Here is a 20,173-nt window from a genome sequence, read left to right as displayed (position 1 = left end):
ACCTAACCTGCACACGGAAAACAAAACCGTACGCTGAGTATAAACTCAGTGGTATTTCTATAATCCGAATAATTTAAAGGCAAGATATTACAATATATACATTTAATCACACCATAACATTAATCATTCAATTAATCAATTTCATAAACACACCATTCATAACATATTCAATTCTCATCACTTGCTACTTCAAATCTCATATTTTCTATTCAAATAGCTTTTCACAATGTAATACACAATTCATGTGTCTCATTTTCATTTCACATTCAATGTTTTCCAATATCAATCATAGTATCATTTCATTTAATTACCCCTATTAACACGACTCGGACTCTGACGAATACACGAATCCAACAAAAACACACCAGTTTGATACCAAGCACCTCATCGGATAATTTGAATAAATAAATTGACACCCAGTGTCTCATTGGCTAAATCAAAGTAAATTGGCATCCAGTGCCTCATCGAATTAATCCGAAGTAGTAAATTGACACCCAGTGTCTCATCGACTCGAAGTCGAAGAAATCCCTGAACTTTTTCAATCCTATGGCTTGCCATTTATATCTGACTCAGCCCGATACAGTTAATAGGGTTTAATTTCGCATTTCAGATATAATCAATATCCAAAACTGATTTTTCATATAATCACATAATTACACATATAATCATTTCAATTCAAAAATAACCCATTCAATGTATATATATATCTACCAATTCAATTCATTTAATCAATTATCAAAATATCAATTACTTCCCTCAACACTTACCATATACATTCAATAAAAACTATAACAATTAATAACTAGTTTCGGATTATAGAAATACAAACCAGAATTTCCGAGCTATTCCTTGTTGGCTTTATCTTTTCCCTTCTTAGTCGAGATTTCCGTCACAACGTTAGCTACGGAATTAAAATAATTAAGATTCATTAATACAATACAATTCATTTTCACATTAAGCATTTTTAATTTTTATTCAATATTTACCTAAATTCTAATTTAGTCCCTAAACCGAGGCTATATTTTCCACTCAATTACGTCTATATTTTCATTCAATTTCCACTTTAAACTAGGTTTAACTCTTTAATTTCACTTAATCCCTAAATTTTGAAATTTTCACAATTAAGTCCATAATACTAAAAATTATAATGTGTTCTACAATTCAATCATTTTCATTTCTAACTTGAAAATTTATCAATTTAATCCCTAATACTTAAATTATTCAATATAGACAACTTTTAAAAACTCAATAATTTCTAAAATTTTGACATAAGTTGGATAGTATTTAATACCGAAATTCCAAAACATAAAATTATAAGAAAAAAAACTAAATTGACTAACCAATTGAAGTTTGGAAAATTGAAAACCCTAGCTTGTCTTTCTCCTTCTTTCTTTCCTTTTCTTTCTTTTCCCTTCTGTTTCGTTTTCTTTCCTTCTTTTCTATTTCTATTTCTTTTATTTCTTTGTTTTATAATATAATATACACTTAAACATTAAATTTTAATATTATATAATATTATAATATATTTTTACTTTAAATTTTATAATAATTTCAGCCTCAATTATGACCATTGGCATAATTGTTTCTTTACTCCTTTTAGTTTTTCTTTAATCTATAATTCAACTTTCATCCTTTATGCATTTTAGTCCTTATACCTAATTACTCTTAATTCATACGAATTCACCTAAACAAAACCTAATTAACCACACAATACGAAAACGGAGTCTCGAAAATGCATTTTCCGACACCTATGACTATTGGATTGTTACAAGTACTCTCAAATAATATAATTTATTTTAAATGTGAAGGGACAATAAAGTAATTCCTCTAACTGAGTTAGGACCCGATTGACGAGTGACACCAACTAAGTAAAGAGCTTTGTAAATAGTACTAGAAATTCTATTATGCATGTATGCACGTGAAAATCCGTATTTTGAACATAAATTTGTATTTGAAATTAACATACAATAAATAATAAAATAGAAGAACCAAGTCAGTTAGAAAAATTACAAAAAGGTCCTTTCGTATTTACAATAAAGCTTTGATTTAGTGGTAAAGTGGATTTTTATTGCTGTAAATAACACAAGCTCAAATCCAACCATGTGCAAAAATTTTATCAATTTTAAAAGACTAAAATACCCTTGAATAATATAAATTATTTTAAATATGGAATAACATTTTTGTAATTTTTCTAACCGAGTTGATGCTCAATTGTCTTGTAACACCAACCCAATCGGAGATTCTATTAGAAGTATAGATATACGGACAATAGAGATAATAAATTGGGCATATTAAAATAAAATGTATAAATATATTCAGATGAATTTTGGTTGAGTGAAAATTTATTTTACAAATAAAATTGTTCGGGTTCAAATCAGACTATATGCATATTTTTATTGGTTTTTGTTAAAATGAAAATATTAAAATGCCATTGAATAATATAACTTATTTTAATTATCGAAGCACATTTTCATAATTTTCGTAACTGAGTTGGTACCCATTGACTGGTGACACCAACTTGGTTAGCAACTTAAATAACAATAAGTATAAATATGCAACTGATGGAGGTAATAAAGTGTACTTAATAAAATTAAAATGTATAAAATAGTAAAATACAGTTTTAGTTGAGTAGTAAATTAAATGTTTTAATAATGCAATTTGTATGGGTTTAAATCCTATTATATGCAAAATAATAATAATAATAATAAATGAAAATATTAAAGTACCCTTTAATAATATTATTTATTTTAATTACATAAGCATATTAGTGTAATTTCCTAAGCGAGTTGGTACCGATTGACTCGTGATATCAACTGAATTAGAGACTTTATTAATAGTAAGTATAAATAGATTCGCATATTAAAATAAAAATCTATAAGATATATTAAAATAAAGCTTTGGTTGAGTAATGAGTAGTAAATTCAAGGTTTTACTAATTCAATCGATGTAGGTTCAAATCTCATCATATACGTATCTTTTAATAAAAAACTAAATTACCTCAAATAATATAATTATTTTAATTATAAAATGGCATTTCCATAAATTTTTAACCGATTTGGTGGCTCAATTATGGGTGACACTAGCTCAATAAAACAATTAATAAATAGTATAGATATAATAACTAGTTTTATTACCCGTACAATGCATGAAATTGTTGTATGTATAAATTATTTGAAACTATATATGATTTAAAATATTCTAAATATAATATTTAAATTAAATAATTAAAATATAGGAATATACAAATTTACAAAACCGTTAAAAGTTTGTTGTTATTATTGAAATTGATGAGGTGCCAATCATATAGAGCACCCACTTTTCAAATAGTTAAGCATGCCACCTATGTTTGTTGTATTTTATTTTTTCATATGGGGAGGAAATCATTTTCACATATTTAAAATTAGTGGCTCTACTTTAATTTTGAAGAATTTAGTTTCTTTATTCTTCAAATTTAAAATATAAATTTAATTATCGGAACTGTTATAATTTTTGTTAAATTTAAGTCTATTATAAACGTTCTTTTCTCGCCACTAGCTTGATCTCAAAATATTACACCAACAAATTTAATAGAATAATTTTAAAGGTATTAACAATTAGACCCCGATTTTAAATCCAAAAGTAATGGGACTAAATTCCAAATGTACGAAAAGTATAGGGACTTGGAGCACATTTGAAGCTTATACAAATTTCAGAACTTTTTGTACAATTAATATTTTTAACAATTCAACCAATGAATTTATCAATGTACTTGTAATTGTCATGCATATAAAATTTTAAATTAATCTAGTATCTTTATTATATCGATCTAAAATCTTGTCTATGTTTTTATACATTGGATGGTTGAAAGATTTTTTTGGATGAAAAATAAATATATTTTTAAAAAATTAAGCGTACTTAACATGCATGATCTACATAAATGGAATACGAAATGTGAAAGTTGGATTGTTAAAATATTAAGGCTTAAATATCAACAAAGTTCTCATAAACTAATTATAAAATCAATTGAGCCTTTAATCGAAAATTACAATCAATTGTGTCCCTAATTGATATTTAGTAATCAATGGAGTCCCTAAAATATAATTTTCTATTAAAGCCCTAATAGGTCGTTCATGAATAATAACTGGCATAGAAAAATGATGATGGAGCGTTTGATGTGGGAAAATGTTGATGTGGATGGATTAATATTTTTAATTATATTGCAAGGAATTTAGAAAATTACAAACTATAAAATATATAGGAAAACTGTAATATTTATGATATATTATGAAAAATTACAAAAAAATAAAAATAATAAAAATAGTTATGATTAAATTTCATAGATATTGTTTATATATTGAAAAAATAGAGAATTATTAAAAATGTTAGAAATTACAAAAAGAATTTATTTAAAATATATACAATATAGAATAAGTTATACATAATTATTATTATTTTTAAATTATGAAAAGTTATAAGAAATCTTATAGAAAAATTTTGTTATTTTGGAGGTTTAGAGTTAGACTTGTTCATGGATTGAGTTATCGGTCAATTTAACTTGTTCAGTTCAATTTAAAAAGGCTTGAATAATGATTTTTGTATTTGGGTTTACTTGATTCAACTTGAATTTAAATTAAATAATTTTTTAAATATTTTTATTTAAATTTAATTATAAAATATATAAATATTAATATAAAATTATATATTTGATATTTTATTATTTTAAACAATAATATGGTCTTTTTGGGGTTGGTTGTTCGTGCGAAGCTTGAGAAGTTTTTTAGAAATAGGCCTTAGTTCGACTCACGAAAAACTCTACTTGGAATCTGGGTTTTGGTAATAAAAAGAGTTTGAAGTATGATGGTAGCATGGGGTGCTAAGAGAGTGGTTCGAGCGATAATGAGATGAGTAGGTGAAGACACTGAGTAAGGAGTAATGATTTTCGTTAATTGAAGGTGATACAAATGAAGTAAAAAATGATGCACTAAGTTATAATATAGAGCTACATGTGAGGGAAAACAAAACATAAAATAATTTTTTTATTTAAATATTTTTAGAGTAATTAAAAATTATTAAGAAATTATAAAATTTAAGAAATTTATAAAAATATCTGACAATATTCCATTATTTTAATATTTATTTGTTTTATAATAGGTTTTTAATAAAATTTCAAAACTTATTAAATAAATATATTTAAGTTTTTTCTCAAATATTGTGAGGGTTATAAAATAAAATAAAATATTTGTCAGCAAAACAAGTTGATTATGGTGTTACACCATGTTTGGTTGAGTGTATTGGCATAGCCAATACACCCCTAATCGGTGGGCCCCACTTAATCCCCCTCTAATACTTTGTTTGGTTCAGTGTATTGCTATTACGGGTCTAATACATTACTGACTTAATCCCCAAAATCCACCGATTTTTAATCCCTTCCTTGAGTTCAGATTAGGTGCTGCTTCAGTTTTGGTCCCTGTTTTACCCTCCCGATTCACGCTTCTGTTTTACCCAAAATCCACGTCTTCTGTTTCTTCCTTCTACCTTTCTTCTCCACTCTCCTCGCTGTCTTCTCCTCTAACATCCAGTGTGTTCTGCTCCTCTAACATCCTCTGGTGTACCATTCGTGGGTGTGTTCTTCTTTTCGAGATTTTTTTTCCCTTTTAGTGTGTTTTTATAGTTCTTTATTTGGTCTGTGAATGAAAAAGATGAAAATTTCTGGGTTTTTGATGCTTGGTAATTTAGGAAGCCTTTATTATAATCTTTTCGAGATATTTTTTTCTATTTATTTGAAGTTCAATGATTTGGATATTGGAATATATATTGTTTTTTCATCTAACTTTCTCAAATCCCAAACAAAAGACCCCTGGAAAAAAAAAAGGGTTCTTTTTAGATTTTGAAATAAAGGCAGAAAAATGGTGAACTGTGAGCTAAACAGTTGCTGCAATAATGGCCAAGTTACCTTTCTGGTTACAATTGGTGTCTTCACTGTTGTCATTCTTGTTGTAAGCTTCTTTCTTGAATTTTTTTTCTCTTGCTTATAACGAAGATCATCTTTTTCTCTGCCATGCTTTTGGTTGTTGTAAGGAAACAATATAAACACGGTAAAAACAATGGGGTAATTTTGGTAAGAGCTCCCTGGTTATGTTTGTTTGAAGGATGATATATCTACGGTTTAGTTGACTAAGCCATGATTGTTAGTTTTAGTTTAAAATTTAATAAGTTTCTTGTTTTGGAGAAACCATCGAATTGATGGTAATTTGAATTTTGAAATAGATTAACAGTTTAAATAGTTTCTTGGTTTACACGTTGAAGGAAATTGGGTTCTTTTCTGGGTGCATTTATGATTTACTTTTGTAATAATTGTTATAAATCTGGTCATAAGGAACTCATAAATGCTATGGCATTTACAACAATTTTCATAAGTTGTTCATAAGGATGAGGATGCCAAGGTTTTAGGAGTTTTCTAGTAGGATTCACTGCAGTTGACTTTCTGTTAAAAGATACAGCATTCTTTGGAATTTGAACTGGTTGCCTCTGTTTGCTTAAATGGACTGACCTAATGTTTCCCCCTGATTGTTGTAGCTATGAAGAACAGTGCTGTTGCTGCCTTTTAAGCTCATTACAGTATTCTTGCATGAAGCAAGTCATGCAATTGCCTGAAACTTACCTGTGGTCATGTAAGAAAGCCCTTTCCTTTATCACATGTCATATGAAGGGTTTAAACATGTCTTTAATATGACCATTAGATTTTGGCTGCATAATTTTTCTACTAACCCATCTTGCTGGTTTTAGTCTTTGGATTATGGTCTGCTCAATTATCAATGTTCCTTTTACTTGATGATGTAAGTAGAATGGATCAAGGTTCATGCAGATGAAGGTGGAGTGACACAGACAAAAGGCGGTATATATTGGGTGATCTTACTTGCTGGATGTAAGTTTTTTCATCTCTAAACTCATCATTTTTTTTTCATGGTATGTGACATAAATGCTAGAACTATGTAAGAAACACATTTTTATTTTATGAAATTTATGGAAAGATCCATTTACTCTTATTCGGACAAGATACAGCTCTCCTGCATTTATTATTGTATGTAATCTGTATATGAGTGCATGATCAAGACATGTCTAATTTGAGTGCAAGTTTGTATGTAATCTGTATACTTATGCTACTACAATTGCTTTTACATTCAGATCTTGGCTCATCATTTTGGGGGATGGCTTTGATTCTTGCATCCACAAATCTCCTCACTGCAATATTAGCTGCTGGTTGTTTTCTTCTTGCTCTCGTTGTCGTGCTCTTTTATGATGAACTAATATCTCAAGGAGTCAACTCCAGTGATGCCGAGAAGTTTGCAGAAATTTGTCCTTGCCCCTGCAATGGAGTTGGATGGGGGTTTATATGGTGAGAAACTGACACTTGAAGAATTGGCTTTCCTGTTTTCAATAATTATTTCTGTCTTGCTGCTCACATTCTTTTTGTACACTATTTGCAGGGGAATGATATCATTCATATTTCTTGGTGCATCAGTGTATCTAGGACTTCTCATCTTAGCTTGACCTGAGGTACAGCCTCATTCTGAAAGGATATTTTTTCCTTTATTTGCTAGAACAGGTGATTTAGATTGAAATTTAAAGCAATAGCATGAGGCAATGTTATATTGGAGCAGCTGTGAACATTGCTATAGTTGAGTGGAAGTGAAATATGCATGATATTGTTATTGTTCCATTAAGCTGCTCTGACATTTAAGGAACCTGGCTTTGCTCTATAATTCAACTATAGGCTATCTAGCTGCAACGTGATTGATGATATCTTTGTTTTTTAAGTTGAAATCCGTGCTTTATTCAGCATTGCTTCTTAAAAAGTGGTAGTTTGCTGTAATCTAGTATAAACATGAATCTATCTGATTGGTATTTATTACATTGATTTGAAAGAAAAGGCTATAAATCATGGTTTTAAAAATCTCAAGCTATTTCTTTTTCTTCTATTGTCATGTCTTGAATTTGCCATTTTAGTTTCAATTTCAGGTTCTGGGATTGGTTGAAAGTCATCTTAGTACTGGCAAGTTATTATTGTACATCATTCAGCACTGTGTTAAAATGGAGGATGCCATTTTTCCTTATTCAGAACATAGTTTATTTGTTTGTAATTTGATTCATCATTCATCCAGTAATGTATTGTAGTGCAATTCTGTTTTTGGTATTAGATAGTAACAGCTTGGCTTCATTTTTTGTAACCCTTTCTCATTTGGGCTCAGATTCCTTTTTTTTTTTTCAGACTGCACTAGACTAAACCAGATTGTAAAGTAATATTATTTCCAGTTTTAATTCATTTCCAGCCCATCTTTCTAAATGCTAAGGTTGCAAATATGAGTTTTGAAGGGTTAGTTATATTTGCAAATATATTTAACACCATAATATACCCAGTATTCTACTTGCAGATTTGAGGGCAAAACACCACTCTTTTTACATGGTAATACCTAAGATATTTTACTCATTCATTTCACATTTAAATAAAGGAAAAATGGAACATACAAATTTCACATTCTTTTTACATGATTTTATTAAATTCATATAAGAATATTTAATATTAAGAATTGTATTAAATTATATATTTTATTAAATTATATTTAATAATAATTATGTTAAATTATATTTTATAGTATTATATATTATGATTTTAGAAAATTCATATAAGAATATTTAATATTAAGAATTTTATTAAATTATATTTAATAATAATTGTGTTAAAATATGATTAAACTATTTATTATTTATATTAATAATCTTATTAAAATTTAATAACAATAACAATAATCATTTACCTAAACAAATTTATGCTAAGGGTATTCTAGTCATTTTAGTTTTTTTCCATCATGCTATTACACCTCTATTCCATTCAACCAAACACAAGATTACTATTACGCCTTTAGTCCATTACATTCAACCAAACAGTTCATTTGCTATTACACCTCTAATTCAATACACCTCTAATCCAATACAGCGAATCAAACGTGCCCGAATTTAGTTCATGTATTTATATTTTTAGAAATTTAATCTCTCTATTTTTTAGATTTTAAAATTTAAGGTTTTTTTTTTTTTGAATAATCAAACTGGGCTATTATAAATCAAACCAAAGAAATACCCAATATGTTTGGGTTATGTTCCTACGGATTACAACCAAAACAAAAGCAGAAATGGGCTGCAAAGTATGCCCAAAAAAGACATATCCTAAAAGCAAAATGGAAGATGAAAAAACAAAAGTAATAAATAAAAGAATAATAAATAAAACCTAGTCAAATCTAACAGCTGGACGCAATTAAATCCCACTTTTCCATACTGAATCGTCACATCTGTTCTGAGGATAACAGTTTCCCAAAAGATTTTTTCCATCTGTTATCATTTTCAAATCTCTTTTCTTTTGAAAACCCTTCAATCCGGGTTCCTTGCCCATTCCTCCTGCAGAAGTTCTTCATTGCAGATCCTCTCGGTTCCGACCAGGTTCCTCTCTTCCCCCTTTTCTAATGTTTCTTTTGCTAGTTTATGGGCTTGGTAGTTTTCTGGTTTTTGAATAAACTGGAAAATTATTTCTTGAAATCGAGAACTATGCTTCTGAATATCTCTGATGACTGCTCCAATAATGGACTTGTCCATACCTTTTGCTTGACATTTCTTTATGACCGTCTTCGAATCTCCCATAATTGTAACTGATCGGAGACCCATTGCTAAGCCTAACTTTACTGCTTGTAGGCATGCATATGCTTCTGCAAGAAACGGAGATGAAATATTGGAGTGGAGGGTAGTTTTCAAGGCTCTTAACTCTCCCCGCCAGTCTCATACAATAACTCCCGACGCTGATCTATACCTGTTAGTATCAAAAGATGCATCAAAGTGTATTGTGTCCTGTGTTCTCGCTTCCCAATGTCTCTGAACTTCAACGGTCTTCAAGGTACATTTTTCCATTCCCACTGTTTCAATCTCAGCTAAATAAGCCTTTATTCTGTGAACAAGATCCTTTCCTGATACAATCTTCCTCTCATGCACCAATTAATTTCGTGAGTTCCATATTGCCCATAAGGCGCAACAAAACACCTTACACTGCTCATTGGTTCCTTTTTCGAAGACCCAAGTAAGCCATGTTCTAGTATTCTGATCTCTATATGGTGTAACCCAAGTCATACTAATGTTTTGCCAAACTTTATTGCTTTTAGGACACTGCAAAAATATGTGGAGACTGTTTTCCTCCCCTGAACCACATCGAGGACATCTCACGCTTGTGGTTAAACGTTTGCAACGTAGATAGACTAATGTAGGAATGTAGTTCCAAGAAATCCTCCAGACCAAGAGTAGAATTTTTTATGGAAGTTGTAATTGCCATAATTTTCTGTAGAAATCTTTGAATTCGGTCTGTACTAAATTATTAGGGTCCAGATTAGCATCTTGTAATAGTTTGTAAGCACTTCGTACTGAGAATTCTCCAGACGGTTCACCTTTCCAAACGAGCAAATCTTCACTATCTGTAGTTGCAAGTGGGATCTGTAATATTCTTCGCGCAATGGCCAGTTGAAAGGTATGAGTAACAACCTCCACTTTCCACGTCTTATGTATTCCATCAATTAGATCTGATACATTTTCCAGCTCTCCATTTTGATAACTGTTCTGTCATATACTAGGTTCGATCTCCGGGATCCACCGGTCATTCCAAATAGAAATTTTGTTTCCTTTCCCAACTCTCCAACACAGGCCTTGAGTGAGAAGTTCCTTTGCAGCCCAGATACTCTTCCAGGTAAGGGAAGGTAAATTCCCCAACTCTGCACTTAGAAAATTCGAATTTGGATAATACTTTGCTTTAAGAACCCTGGCTAAAAGCGAATTCGGATAATTAAAAAGACGCCACCCCTGTTTGGCAAGTAATGCAATATTGAATTGACTGAGATTACGAAAGCCTAAACCTCCATTCTCTTTTAAACTGCATAAATTCTTCCACGAGCTCCAATGAATTCCCCCTTTTCCCTGACATTTTTTCCACCAACATCTCGCGATAATTGCTTCCATTTCGTCACATAAGGATTTCGGAAGTAAGAAGCAAGCCATTGAGTAAGTCGGAATAGCTTGCAAAACAGCTTTGATAAACACTTCTTTTCCACCCTGCGATAAAAATCTCATACTCCAATTGTCAATTCGTTGTTTTATTCTGTCTTTCAATGCTTGAAAGGAAACCTTCTTTTGTCGTCCCACCATGTTTGGCAAACCAAGGTAACGTTCAGGCTCATTTGAGCTTCGGACTCTAAGCAAATTAACGATCCGTCTTCTTTCCTCCTCAATAGTGTTTTTGCTGAAAAAGATGGTTGATTTCTCAAAGTTCACACATTGCCCCTAGCACCTTCTATATTCGCTTAATATTGCCTTGAATGAATTAGCCTTTCTACATGTTGCCTCCCCAAAAAGGATAAAATTATCTGCAAATAATAAGTGCGATATCTGGAAAGGATACAATCATCCTTCCTCTACTGCTGTTCTCATGAGACTAGAAAGGCCTTCTCCACATATAAGGAAAATAAATGGGCTCAAAGGGTCCCCTTGTCCCAGTCCTCTTTCTGGATAGAATTTCATTCTAACATTGCCATTGATCACAACCTTATATGAGACAGTAGTCAAGCATTTCATAATATTATCAATCCAACTTTGAGTGAATCCCATTCGAGACATTAACTATTTGATAAAAATCCATTCCACCCTATCATAAGCCTTGCTCATATCCAGTTTTACTGCCATGTAACCCTTTTTCCCCACACTTTTTTGCTTTAAGAAATGCAGTATCTCATAAGCAAGCAAGATATTATCAGAGATTAATCTTCCTGGGACAAAAGCACTTTGAGCCTTATCAATGCATTTATCAATCACCCTTCTAAATCTGTTCGCTATAGTTTTCGCAATAACTTTGTAAACAACATTGCATAAACTGATAGGCCTAAACTGTGACATATTTGTGGGATTATTAATTTTTGGAATGAGCACAATATGAGTTGAATTAATAACACTGACCTCCATATCACCGTTTAAGAGTAGAAGACAAAATGAAACTGTATCCTCACCAATAAAATGCCAGCACTTCTGAGAAAATATGGCTGGGAGTCCATCTTCACCTGGCGCCTTAGTAGGTCCCATTTCAAAATGAGCTTCACGAATTTCTTCCCTTGTATAATGTGGGTGAGCCTTTTATTATCCTTGTCATTAATACAACGATTTATACCCGAGAGTAGGAAATCACAATTTCCTTGATTCTCTGATGAAAAAAGATTCTGAAAGTAAGACCTAGCAATTTCTTCCATTTCTTGTAGATTTTCCGTGGCCCTACCATATCCGGACTGCAAACTCTTGATCATGTTTTTCTTTCGCCTCTGAGTTGCTTGGCTATGAAAAAAGGCAGTGTTTTTATCCCCTAATTTGAGCCAATTCAGTCTGGCCCTTTGCTCCCAATATCTTTCATCTTTCTCAATCTCCAAAGTTGGATTTTCGTATTAATCAACTCTGCCATGTTGCTATCATCCCTTTCAGCTTCAAGTAATTTAGATACTTTTGCTGTTAAATAATTCTTTTTCCCTTTTTTGTTCTTTAAAATTTTTCCTGCCCAATCTTCCAGCCACTTCTTTATGAAATCCAGTTTCTGTAGGAAATTACCTGTTGACATCTTCCATAAATGTTCGGCAGTGTCGACAAATGAATCCTCCAAAAACCACCAGTTTTCAACTCTGAAACTTTTTTCATTCCTCTCTCTGATTTCCTTCTTTGTATCAATAAGGAGAGGACAATGATCGGAAAAAGAGTGCACCAAATGCTGAACTTTTATATTAGAGAACAACGAAATTCACTCCGTATTTGCTACCCCTCTATCCAATCGTTCTCGTATATTTGTCTCTGGTAGATTGCCTCGTTCCCATGTAAACTATCTACCCACATATCCTACATCATTCAGTTAGCATAATTCCAATGATTTCCGGAACTATTACATCCTTCTCTAGTCTCGAGGTGTACCTCATTTCTTCTCAAAACCATACATGATTTCATTAAAATCTCCACATACTAACCATGGATTATTCTCTCCATTATAAAGGTTTTTCAAAATAGCCCATGAATCTTCTTTATCTCGTGCATACGGAATTCCATAAAATCCTGTAAATCGCCACATAACCTGCCTTTCATTATCATGCACTATCACATCAATATGTCTTTTAGAGAAGCTTTTCAGAGTGATATTGACCTCATACCTCCAAGCCAAACAAAGCCCTCCTCTAGTTCCCTCTGGATCCACCTCTATACCACTCACAAAACCACATCTTTGCCTAACTTTCTTCATTTGAATTCTGCCAATTTTCGTCTCCATAAAGAAGATAATCTGGGGGTCGTAAGTCTTCAGCGAGTGCCGAAGTCTTCTAAATGTCCGTGAACTCCCCAATCCACGGACATTCTAACACAGGATTTTCATAATTCCCGGTCGGCTTGCCTCTTGGCAGCCGCCGATATCAATTGGTTAAGGTCTCTCGATCTCCTACTTCTTACCTGGGAGGTAATCCCCTCATTCTGTAGTAAATCATCATTCTCCGTTCTGGCTCTTTTTTTACCTTCTTCTCCCACTAAAGCTTCATCCTCCAAATCATGTTCCATCGCATACTGGCCATGGTCCATCAATGAGTTAACCTGCTTTTCATCTTCGCACAAAGTGTCACCTTCCACATTAAAACCCAGAATTGGATCTACTGCCTTTCCATAACTCTTATTGCGTTCCATTCTCCGTAGTCCCCTTGCACAACCCCTATTTCCTTCCAGAATTCCAGCTACAGCCCCCTCCCCCTCTTCTCGTAGCCAGACACTATTCATGGACAGAGCTCTTCGGGACTGTGCTCTTATTGATAAATCCCACCCCATTTCTACGATTTCTACTCCAATCAACATTTTTGCCTCACAAAAGAATCATTGTGACCCAATTTTCCACAAAAGAAACAAAAAAGTGTCAATCTTTCATATTTAAACCGGACATAGGACTTTCTCCCCCTGTATTCGAGTAGCTTCTTTCTTTTCAGAGGACGTCTCCTCATAAAATTCCTGTTTTCCTTCTCTAAATTAGTCCCATCATATTCCATGAAATTTCCTAGAAAATTCCCCAGATTAGCTGCTAGATTTTCAGAAAACAAACCAATTGGAACATCATGAATTGAACCCAAAAAGGGGTCAATACTAAAGGGACCTTCATGGGATCATCCTCCCATATTAAATTATAAAGAATTAACAGATGATTGTTGAATGTCCATGGGGAGCCTTTCAACACCCTTTCAAGATCCATATAATGAAAAAATTGGAATAAAAACCTTTTTTCCCCCAGATCTCGAATACGAACTCCACGAACAGGATGCCACAGATTCGCCATAGTACTTTTCATAGCAGGAAAATGAATTATACTTGCTGTAAGAAAACACCCCACCAATTGAAGAAACTCTTCTGTTCTTTCCGTTCCAGGATTTTCTTGTATTTGGATAACATCATCTTCCTCTTCATTAATTGATAATTGGGCTAAATCATTCTCCATATTTTTTCCAGAAACAGAGGCGCAGGGATCAAGAAAAGAAGACAAAACAAGAAGACCTAAAAAAAAAACAAGAAAACCTAAAAGCGTGCCAGAGGCGGCGGACACAATCGTGCTAGGGTAGCAGACCTAATTTTAAAATTTAAGTTTAATTGTTGATATTATTAATTTTTTTGATTAAATTTATTATCGTGACATTTTAAAATAAAAAAATAACAACTCTCTTAATAATCATGTAATTAAAAAATATTATAATTAATTTGAACTTAACAAAAAAAATAACAATATCTACAACTGGACTTAAACTTTAGAATCTAAGAATAAATAAATTAAATTCTTAAAATAGAAATACATGGAATAGATTTCTAAATGTTATAAAATAAATAGATAGAGAGTAAAGAACAAAGAGAATGAAAGAGGAAAGAGAGCGTATTTTTATTGATCAATAAAAATATTTACAAAACTTCTTTAAAGTCTATATTATAAGCATAAGAAGTATAAATGAAGTAGATCTATAATCTTGATGACTATTATAATTTAAAGTTCATCAAAACTTATATTGATCTTAATGAATATCCACTTAATCGATATTTATAACACGATGCATATTTTAACCGAATATATTTTACCATATGCTTTTTCTCTGATTTGCCCTCAGTAAATTTCAAGGACAGAGTTTTTTATAGTTAAAATTACCAACCAACCAAAAGTGGAATCCTCCTATAAATAGAACTCTATTCCATACACGGTCTAATTATATAAGCATCAGCAAATCATTTTTCTCTCTCTTTTTTTTTTCTCCTTGAGTTTTCCCTCACTTTCTCGTGGGCCAATCACCACTGCTACTCGTCAAAAAGAAAAGAGAAAAATGGTCTCCGAAAACAGTAGCTGTACGAGCCTTATATTCACGTACGGAACCTTGAAACGAGGGTTCTCCAATCACGTGCTTCTTCAAGATCTGATGCGAACCGGAGATGCCGTGTTCAAAGGCAGTTACCAAACGGTGGAGAAATACCCTCTCGTTTGCGGGCCTTACCGCGTCCCTTTCCTCCTCGACATGCCTGGTTCAGGACACCGAGTCACGGGCGAGTTGTACGCCGTGTCGTCACGTGGACTCGCCCGCGTCGATGAGTTGGAAGGCACGAGTCGCGGTCATTACGAGCGGCTGCCGATCCTGCTGATTCCCGCCGGCTACGGGTACGAAAGCGGGAATAACAAAGAAAACGAGGAAGATCAGGCGGTGTTAACCCGAGCCGCCGCGGGGGGAATAACTTGCACGGCGGAGGCGTATTACGCGCACAAGAGTTTCGAGAAGGAGATGTGGATGAAGAACGGGGGGAAAGGGTTTGGGATATATTCAGACAAAGAAGCCAAAGGGTATGTGAAAAGGAAAGATAGGCCTCAAGATCTCAGTTTTCTGGATCATGTTAGGATTTTTATTTCATCTCCTTCCGATTAATTCAGGAAAAGGAAAATTGGTTGTTTATAAATTTTTGTATTTTGTTATGAATTTTCTTTTTGTTTAATTTGGAATATGGAAGAAATTCAAATTGAGAAAAAGTTGCTTTGCCAGAAGGATTATTAAAAAAAAAAGCATTGCAGATAGACTTTATTCAATAATATTTTTAATTGTGTCGTTGTTAAATTATTACTGGTATAATGATAATAAAATTATTTATAAATCTATTAAACACGGTTTAATATCATGACATGTTAATTTTATTTCTTTTATTTTAAAATTTTATAAAAATATAAAAGACATCAACCCAATCAATAGTTTTATTATTTCTTTTAGTATTTTTATGCAAAATTTATTTATAAAATCATTAAACATGTGCTCAATGCTTTAATATGTTAATTTTATTCTTTTATTTTAAAACTATGTTAAAATATGAAAAATAAAAAAGCATCAAAATAATAATACTAGTCACTTAATAAAAGGAAACAATTCTCAAATTATGCATGAACCATGGTTTAATGTGTAATTATAATCATAAACTTTGATTTTGTATAATTTTATACATGAAATTTTGATTTTATCTAATTATTAACACAATTATTAATATAACGTTATTTTATGTTTATATATTGCATGCATTAATAATTATATTTATTCAATATAAAATAAATTGATGTATTTATTTCTTTAAATATGTATAAATAAATCAAATTTAAAGTTTTAAGTATACATTTGAACCACAATTAGATTTTCATGTGTATAATTTTGAGGTTTATCCTTAATAAAATGATATATTCCTAATCAAGTTGATACCGGTTAACCCGTGAAACAAATTTGTTAAGAAAAACATTGTGTTAGAAGTTATTTTTTAAAATTTCACTCAATTATTATTAATGGTGAGTTCAATCCTAAACATATTAATTTTAGTTCTTTTATTTAAAAACTATGTAAAAGTTTGAAAAGACAAAATATCATCACAAAAATATTATTAATCATTTAGTAAAAGGAATATCAGTCATTTCATAACCAAGTTGATATCGATTAACTCGTGATATCAACTCAATCGGAGGTTTAATAAACAATATGTGTAATAATAATAGTATATATACACACAATTGATGGAAGTAATAAAGTGTGGATAATAAAATTAAAATGTATAAAACTATTAAAATAAAATTGTAATTGTGTGGTCAATTAAATGTTTTATTTATGCTATATTTTATCAGTTTTTTAAATGAAAAATTAAAGTATTATCGAATAATATGATTTTTTATTATGAAAAATATTTCCGTAATTTCTCTAACCGAGTTAGTAACACCAATTTAGTAAAACACTTAAATAATAGTAAGTATAGATTTATATACAATTAATGGAAGGACTAAAATATGTACAAAAAAAGTATTAAAATAAAAATTGAGTTGAGTAATAAATTAAATATTTTATGCAATTTGTTTGGGTTAAAATCCCACCATACAAATATTTTTATTGATTTTTTGAAAATGAAAAGACTAAAGTACTAGATCTATTAATGGGTGCAGCTATCCGCCTAAACCCTAAGATTCGTCTAAAATTTAAAAAGATTTGGACAAAAATTTAAGCCTATTTAAAACATGGAGCAGCCTCGAGCTTGAATATTCAAGACTCAAGCTCGTTTTTAAGTTTATAATACTTTATATTACATTATTTTTATATATTATGTAATTTATAGGGCAAAGTACAAAACTATTCACCAGACTATCAAATTCATTTTGTTTTGATCACTCAACTATTAAAATTTTTTTGATCAATTAACTTTTCGAAATTAAACATTCTGATTGCTCTCCATTTATTTCCGTTAAATGAGTAACGATAATGTTCAACTATTATTTTTCTATTTTCGTGTAATTAAATTATATTTATTAAAAACCATGTGTAATGGCAATTTAGTAAAAGGAATATAGGCATATCTTAATCTTTTAAATTATACTTTATTAATTAAGCATATTTTTAAAAATATAATTAATAATAATTATAAAAAACATAATTATTACCCTAATAACTATATTCTCATTCAATTACTTGTATATATCTATAGAATAGATGAGTCCATATATATTTATCTTAAAAAAGAAATATGATTTGATAAGTAGACAAAATTATATGATGGGCTATCTCATTTCATTGTCGTCAAATGAAACGACAAGCGATTGCCTCGATTGATAACTCCCATATCTCGATACTGATCGGTAACCCTGAATTTAAAATCTTATTTTTTTTATTTTATTTTAGTTGCACATTTTTCAAACTATTATATTGCCATGATTTATGTAAATTACTATTTTTCGAGATAAAATTTATTTTCATTAAAATCTCCGCTTAAATTAATATCCCATTTATTTTATATAAACCCAAATAAGCTTTTTTATTTTTATTATAAAATTTAAATTATTTTTGACATGGGTACAATACAAACAATGTCATGTGTTATATGAAATACATGCAGATTATCATGAGTTGTCGAACCGACATCTTTAAAAATTTAATATTGTAAATAGTATTTTCGTTTCTAAAAACAATCAGACTCTTTTGAAAGTTAAAAAATACAAACGTTGAGAATTAATTTTATCATTGTTTTTCAAGTTCCAAATACTCTATTTATGAGATAAGGATAAATTTCAAAACTATTTACTGAACTTTGATTTATTATGCAATTTGATACATGAATGTTGACTCGGTGCAATTATACACATGAAAATTTATTTATGACTCAAATATATATATATATATATATATATATAACTTTTATTTTGATTTAATCACACATATTTAAATAAATGCATCAATTTATTTTGAATTAAATAAATATAATTATTCGTGTAAATATAAAATATTGCTATATTGATAAACTAGATTTTTTAATAAAAACCGAGCATGATCTTAGGTGGAAAATTTAAAATATATTGACAAAAAATTGATCGGTGGACAATTTTTTACGCACAATGTAAATTTAGTTCCTAAAATTTACTTATTTTATTACTTTCAACTTTCAAATTTTAATCAAATTATTTTTCATGAATAAACTGATAAAGCTTTTCAATTATACTCATGTGATAAGCTCGTGTGATAGTTTATACGTATCTTATTGCTTATGTAGGTAAATTTTAAAACTTGTATAATTTTTTTAATTTATTGATTTTTAAATTATTAATAATAATTTATTTTGAATTTTTATAAGGTACACGTGAATTGTTATATAATATCATTTAATTTTGATGATTTAATTTGATTAAAGTTTTGAAAATTAAATGCGGAAATAATCTAAAAAATAAAATAAAATGAAAAAAGGCAAATGGTGTGTGTTTTTCATTATGTTTTTTATAGAAGGAAAGGGGAAAAAAAAGGAAATTTCGTTTTAAAATGTATTTTTGCAAAAATAATTATTTTAGCATTAAATATTTGTTTTCATGAGTGGATGATATGCTTCCACGTAAAATTTCAGTATTTGGAAGATACCTAAACCAAAAGGATAAGAAAACAAGTGTGTGGCTGATATTAGGGATGAATAAGAAAATCGAAAATTCAAATCGAATTGATTTATTTAGATAGTTTATTAAAATATTTTGATTATTTAAAATTGAATTAAATTATAATTTTATTTAATTTTAATTAATCTTAATAATAAAATAAATTTTCTATATTTAAAATGATGTAAGTAACATAAAATTATTGGTTATTTTTTATTTACTCGAAATTATTATTTTCTAAAATATTTTAAATAATTAAAATTGAGTAAAATAATTACGAATTTCTAGCATAAATCACAAGCGACATGCATCATATGAAAAAAAACCCAATTTATAATAAATAAAAAATCCAAAACTGAAACAGGCGAATGATATGATGAAAAGACGTATGAAATAAGCAAACCTTTAAATCATAAACAAACAAAATTACTACCAAACAAGAAATTGAATTTCTTGGGACTTCAAACTACGAAATCTCTTCTGCACTTAATTAATTAAAAAAGATTATTGCTTAATTTTTTCTATATTATTCGCGTTTTCTTTCACATGTCAAACTGTGGTGTCACGTGTAGTTTTTTTTATTTGCAAAATGTAAATAATTACTTTCTGTTAATACGATCTAGAGGTGTTCATGAGCCGGGCCGGGTCAGGCCTAAAAAT

At 30.2% G+C, this 20,173-nt stretch overlaps 2 protein-coding genes across 3 annotated transcripts; both read left to right on the top strand.

Moving 5' to 3' along the window:
* The first annotated feature begins 5,627 nt into the window (after window positions 1-5,627).
* LOC105792668 (uncharacterized) lies at window positions 5,628-8,302 on the top strand. 2 transcript variants are annotated; one of them, XM_012621346.2, is made up of 6 exons: window positions 5,628-5,975; window positions 6,556-6,650; window positions 6,821-6,904; window positions 7,165-7,375; window positions 7,467-7,536; window positions 7,999-8,302. In XM_012621346.2, exons 1-5 carry the CDS (start codon window positions 5,920-5,922, stop codon window positions 7,528-7,530), a joined length of 510 nt encoding a protein of 169 aa, XP_012476800.1. In that variant the 5' UTR covers window positions 5,628-5,919; the 3' UTR covers window positions 7,531-7,536; window positions 7,999-8,302. The 2 variants fall into 2 exon arrangements, with proteins under 2 accessions (XP_012476800.1, XP_012476802.1); XM_012621348.2 differs by having other exon boundaries at window positions 7,987-8,302.
* Window positions 8,303-15,294: 6,992 nt separating this feature from the next.
* LOC105792666 (putative gamma-glutamylcyclotransferase At3g02910) lies at window positions 15,295-16,126 on the top strand. The gene has a single exon (XM_012621343.2). It carries the CDS (start codon window positions 15,420-15,422, stop codon window positions 16,008-16,010), a length of 591 nt encoding a protein of 196 aa, XP_012476797.1. The 5' UTR covers window positions 15,295-15,419; the 3' UTR covers window positions 16,011-16,126.
* The last annotated feature ends 4,047 nt before the right edge of the window (window positions 16,127-20,173 follow it).

This window comes from Gossypium raimondii, chromosome 8, assembly GCF_025698545.1.
Source record: "Gossypium raimondii isolate GPD5lz chromosome 8, ASM2569854v1, whole genome shotgun sequence".
Taxonomy (NCBI): domain Eukaryota; kingdom Viridiplantae; phylum Streptophyta; class Magnoliopsida; order Malvales; family Malvaceae; genus Gossypium; species Gossypium raimondii.
This window is presented reverse-complemented; position numbering and strand designations above follow the sequence as displayed.

Excerpts from the sequence above, each read along its gene's own strand:
- LOC105792668 (XM_012621346.2), top strand. The coding sequence starts at position 5,920 with ATGGCCAAGTTACCTTTCTGGTTACAATTGGTGTCTTCACTGTTGTCA. Across the intron at positions 6,905-7,164 it reads GGTGATCTTACTTGCTGGAT|ATCTTGGCTCATCATTTTGG; the intron begins GTAAGTTTTTTC and ends TTTTACATTCAG. Across the intron at positions 7,376-7,466 it reads GTTGGATGGGGGTTTATATG|GGGAATGATATCATTCATAT; the intron begins GTGAGAAACTGA and ends CACTATTTGCAG.
- LOC105792666 (XM_012621343.2), top strand. The coding sequence starts at position 15,420 with ATGGTCTCCGAAAACAGTAGCTGTACGAGCCTTATATTCACGTACGGA.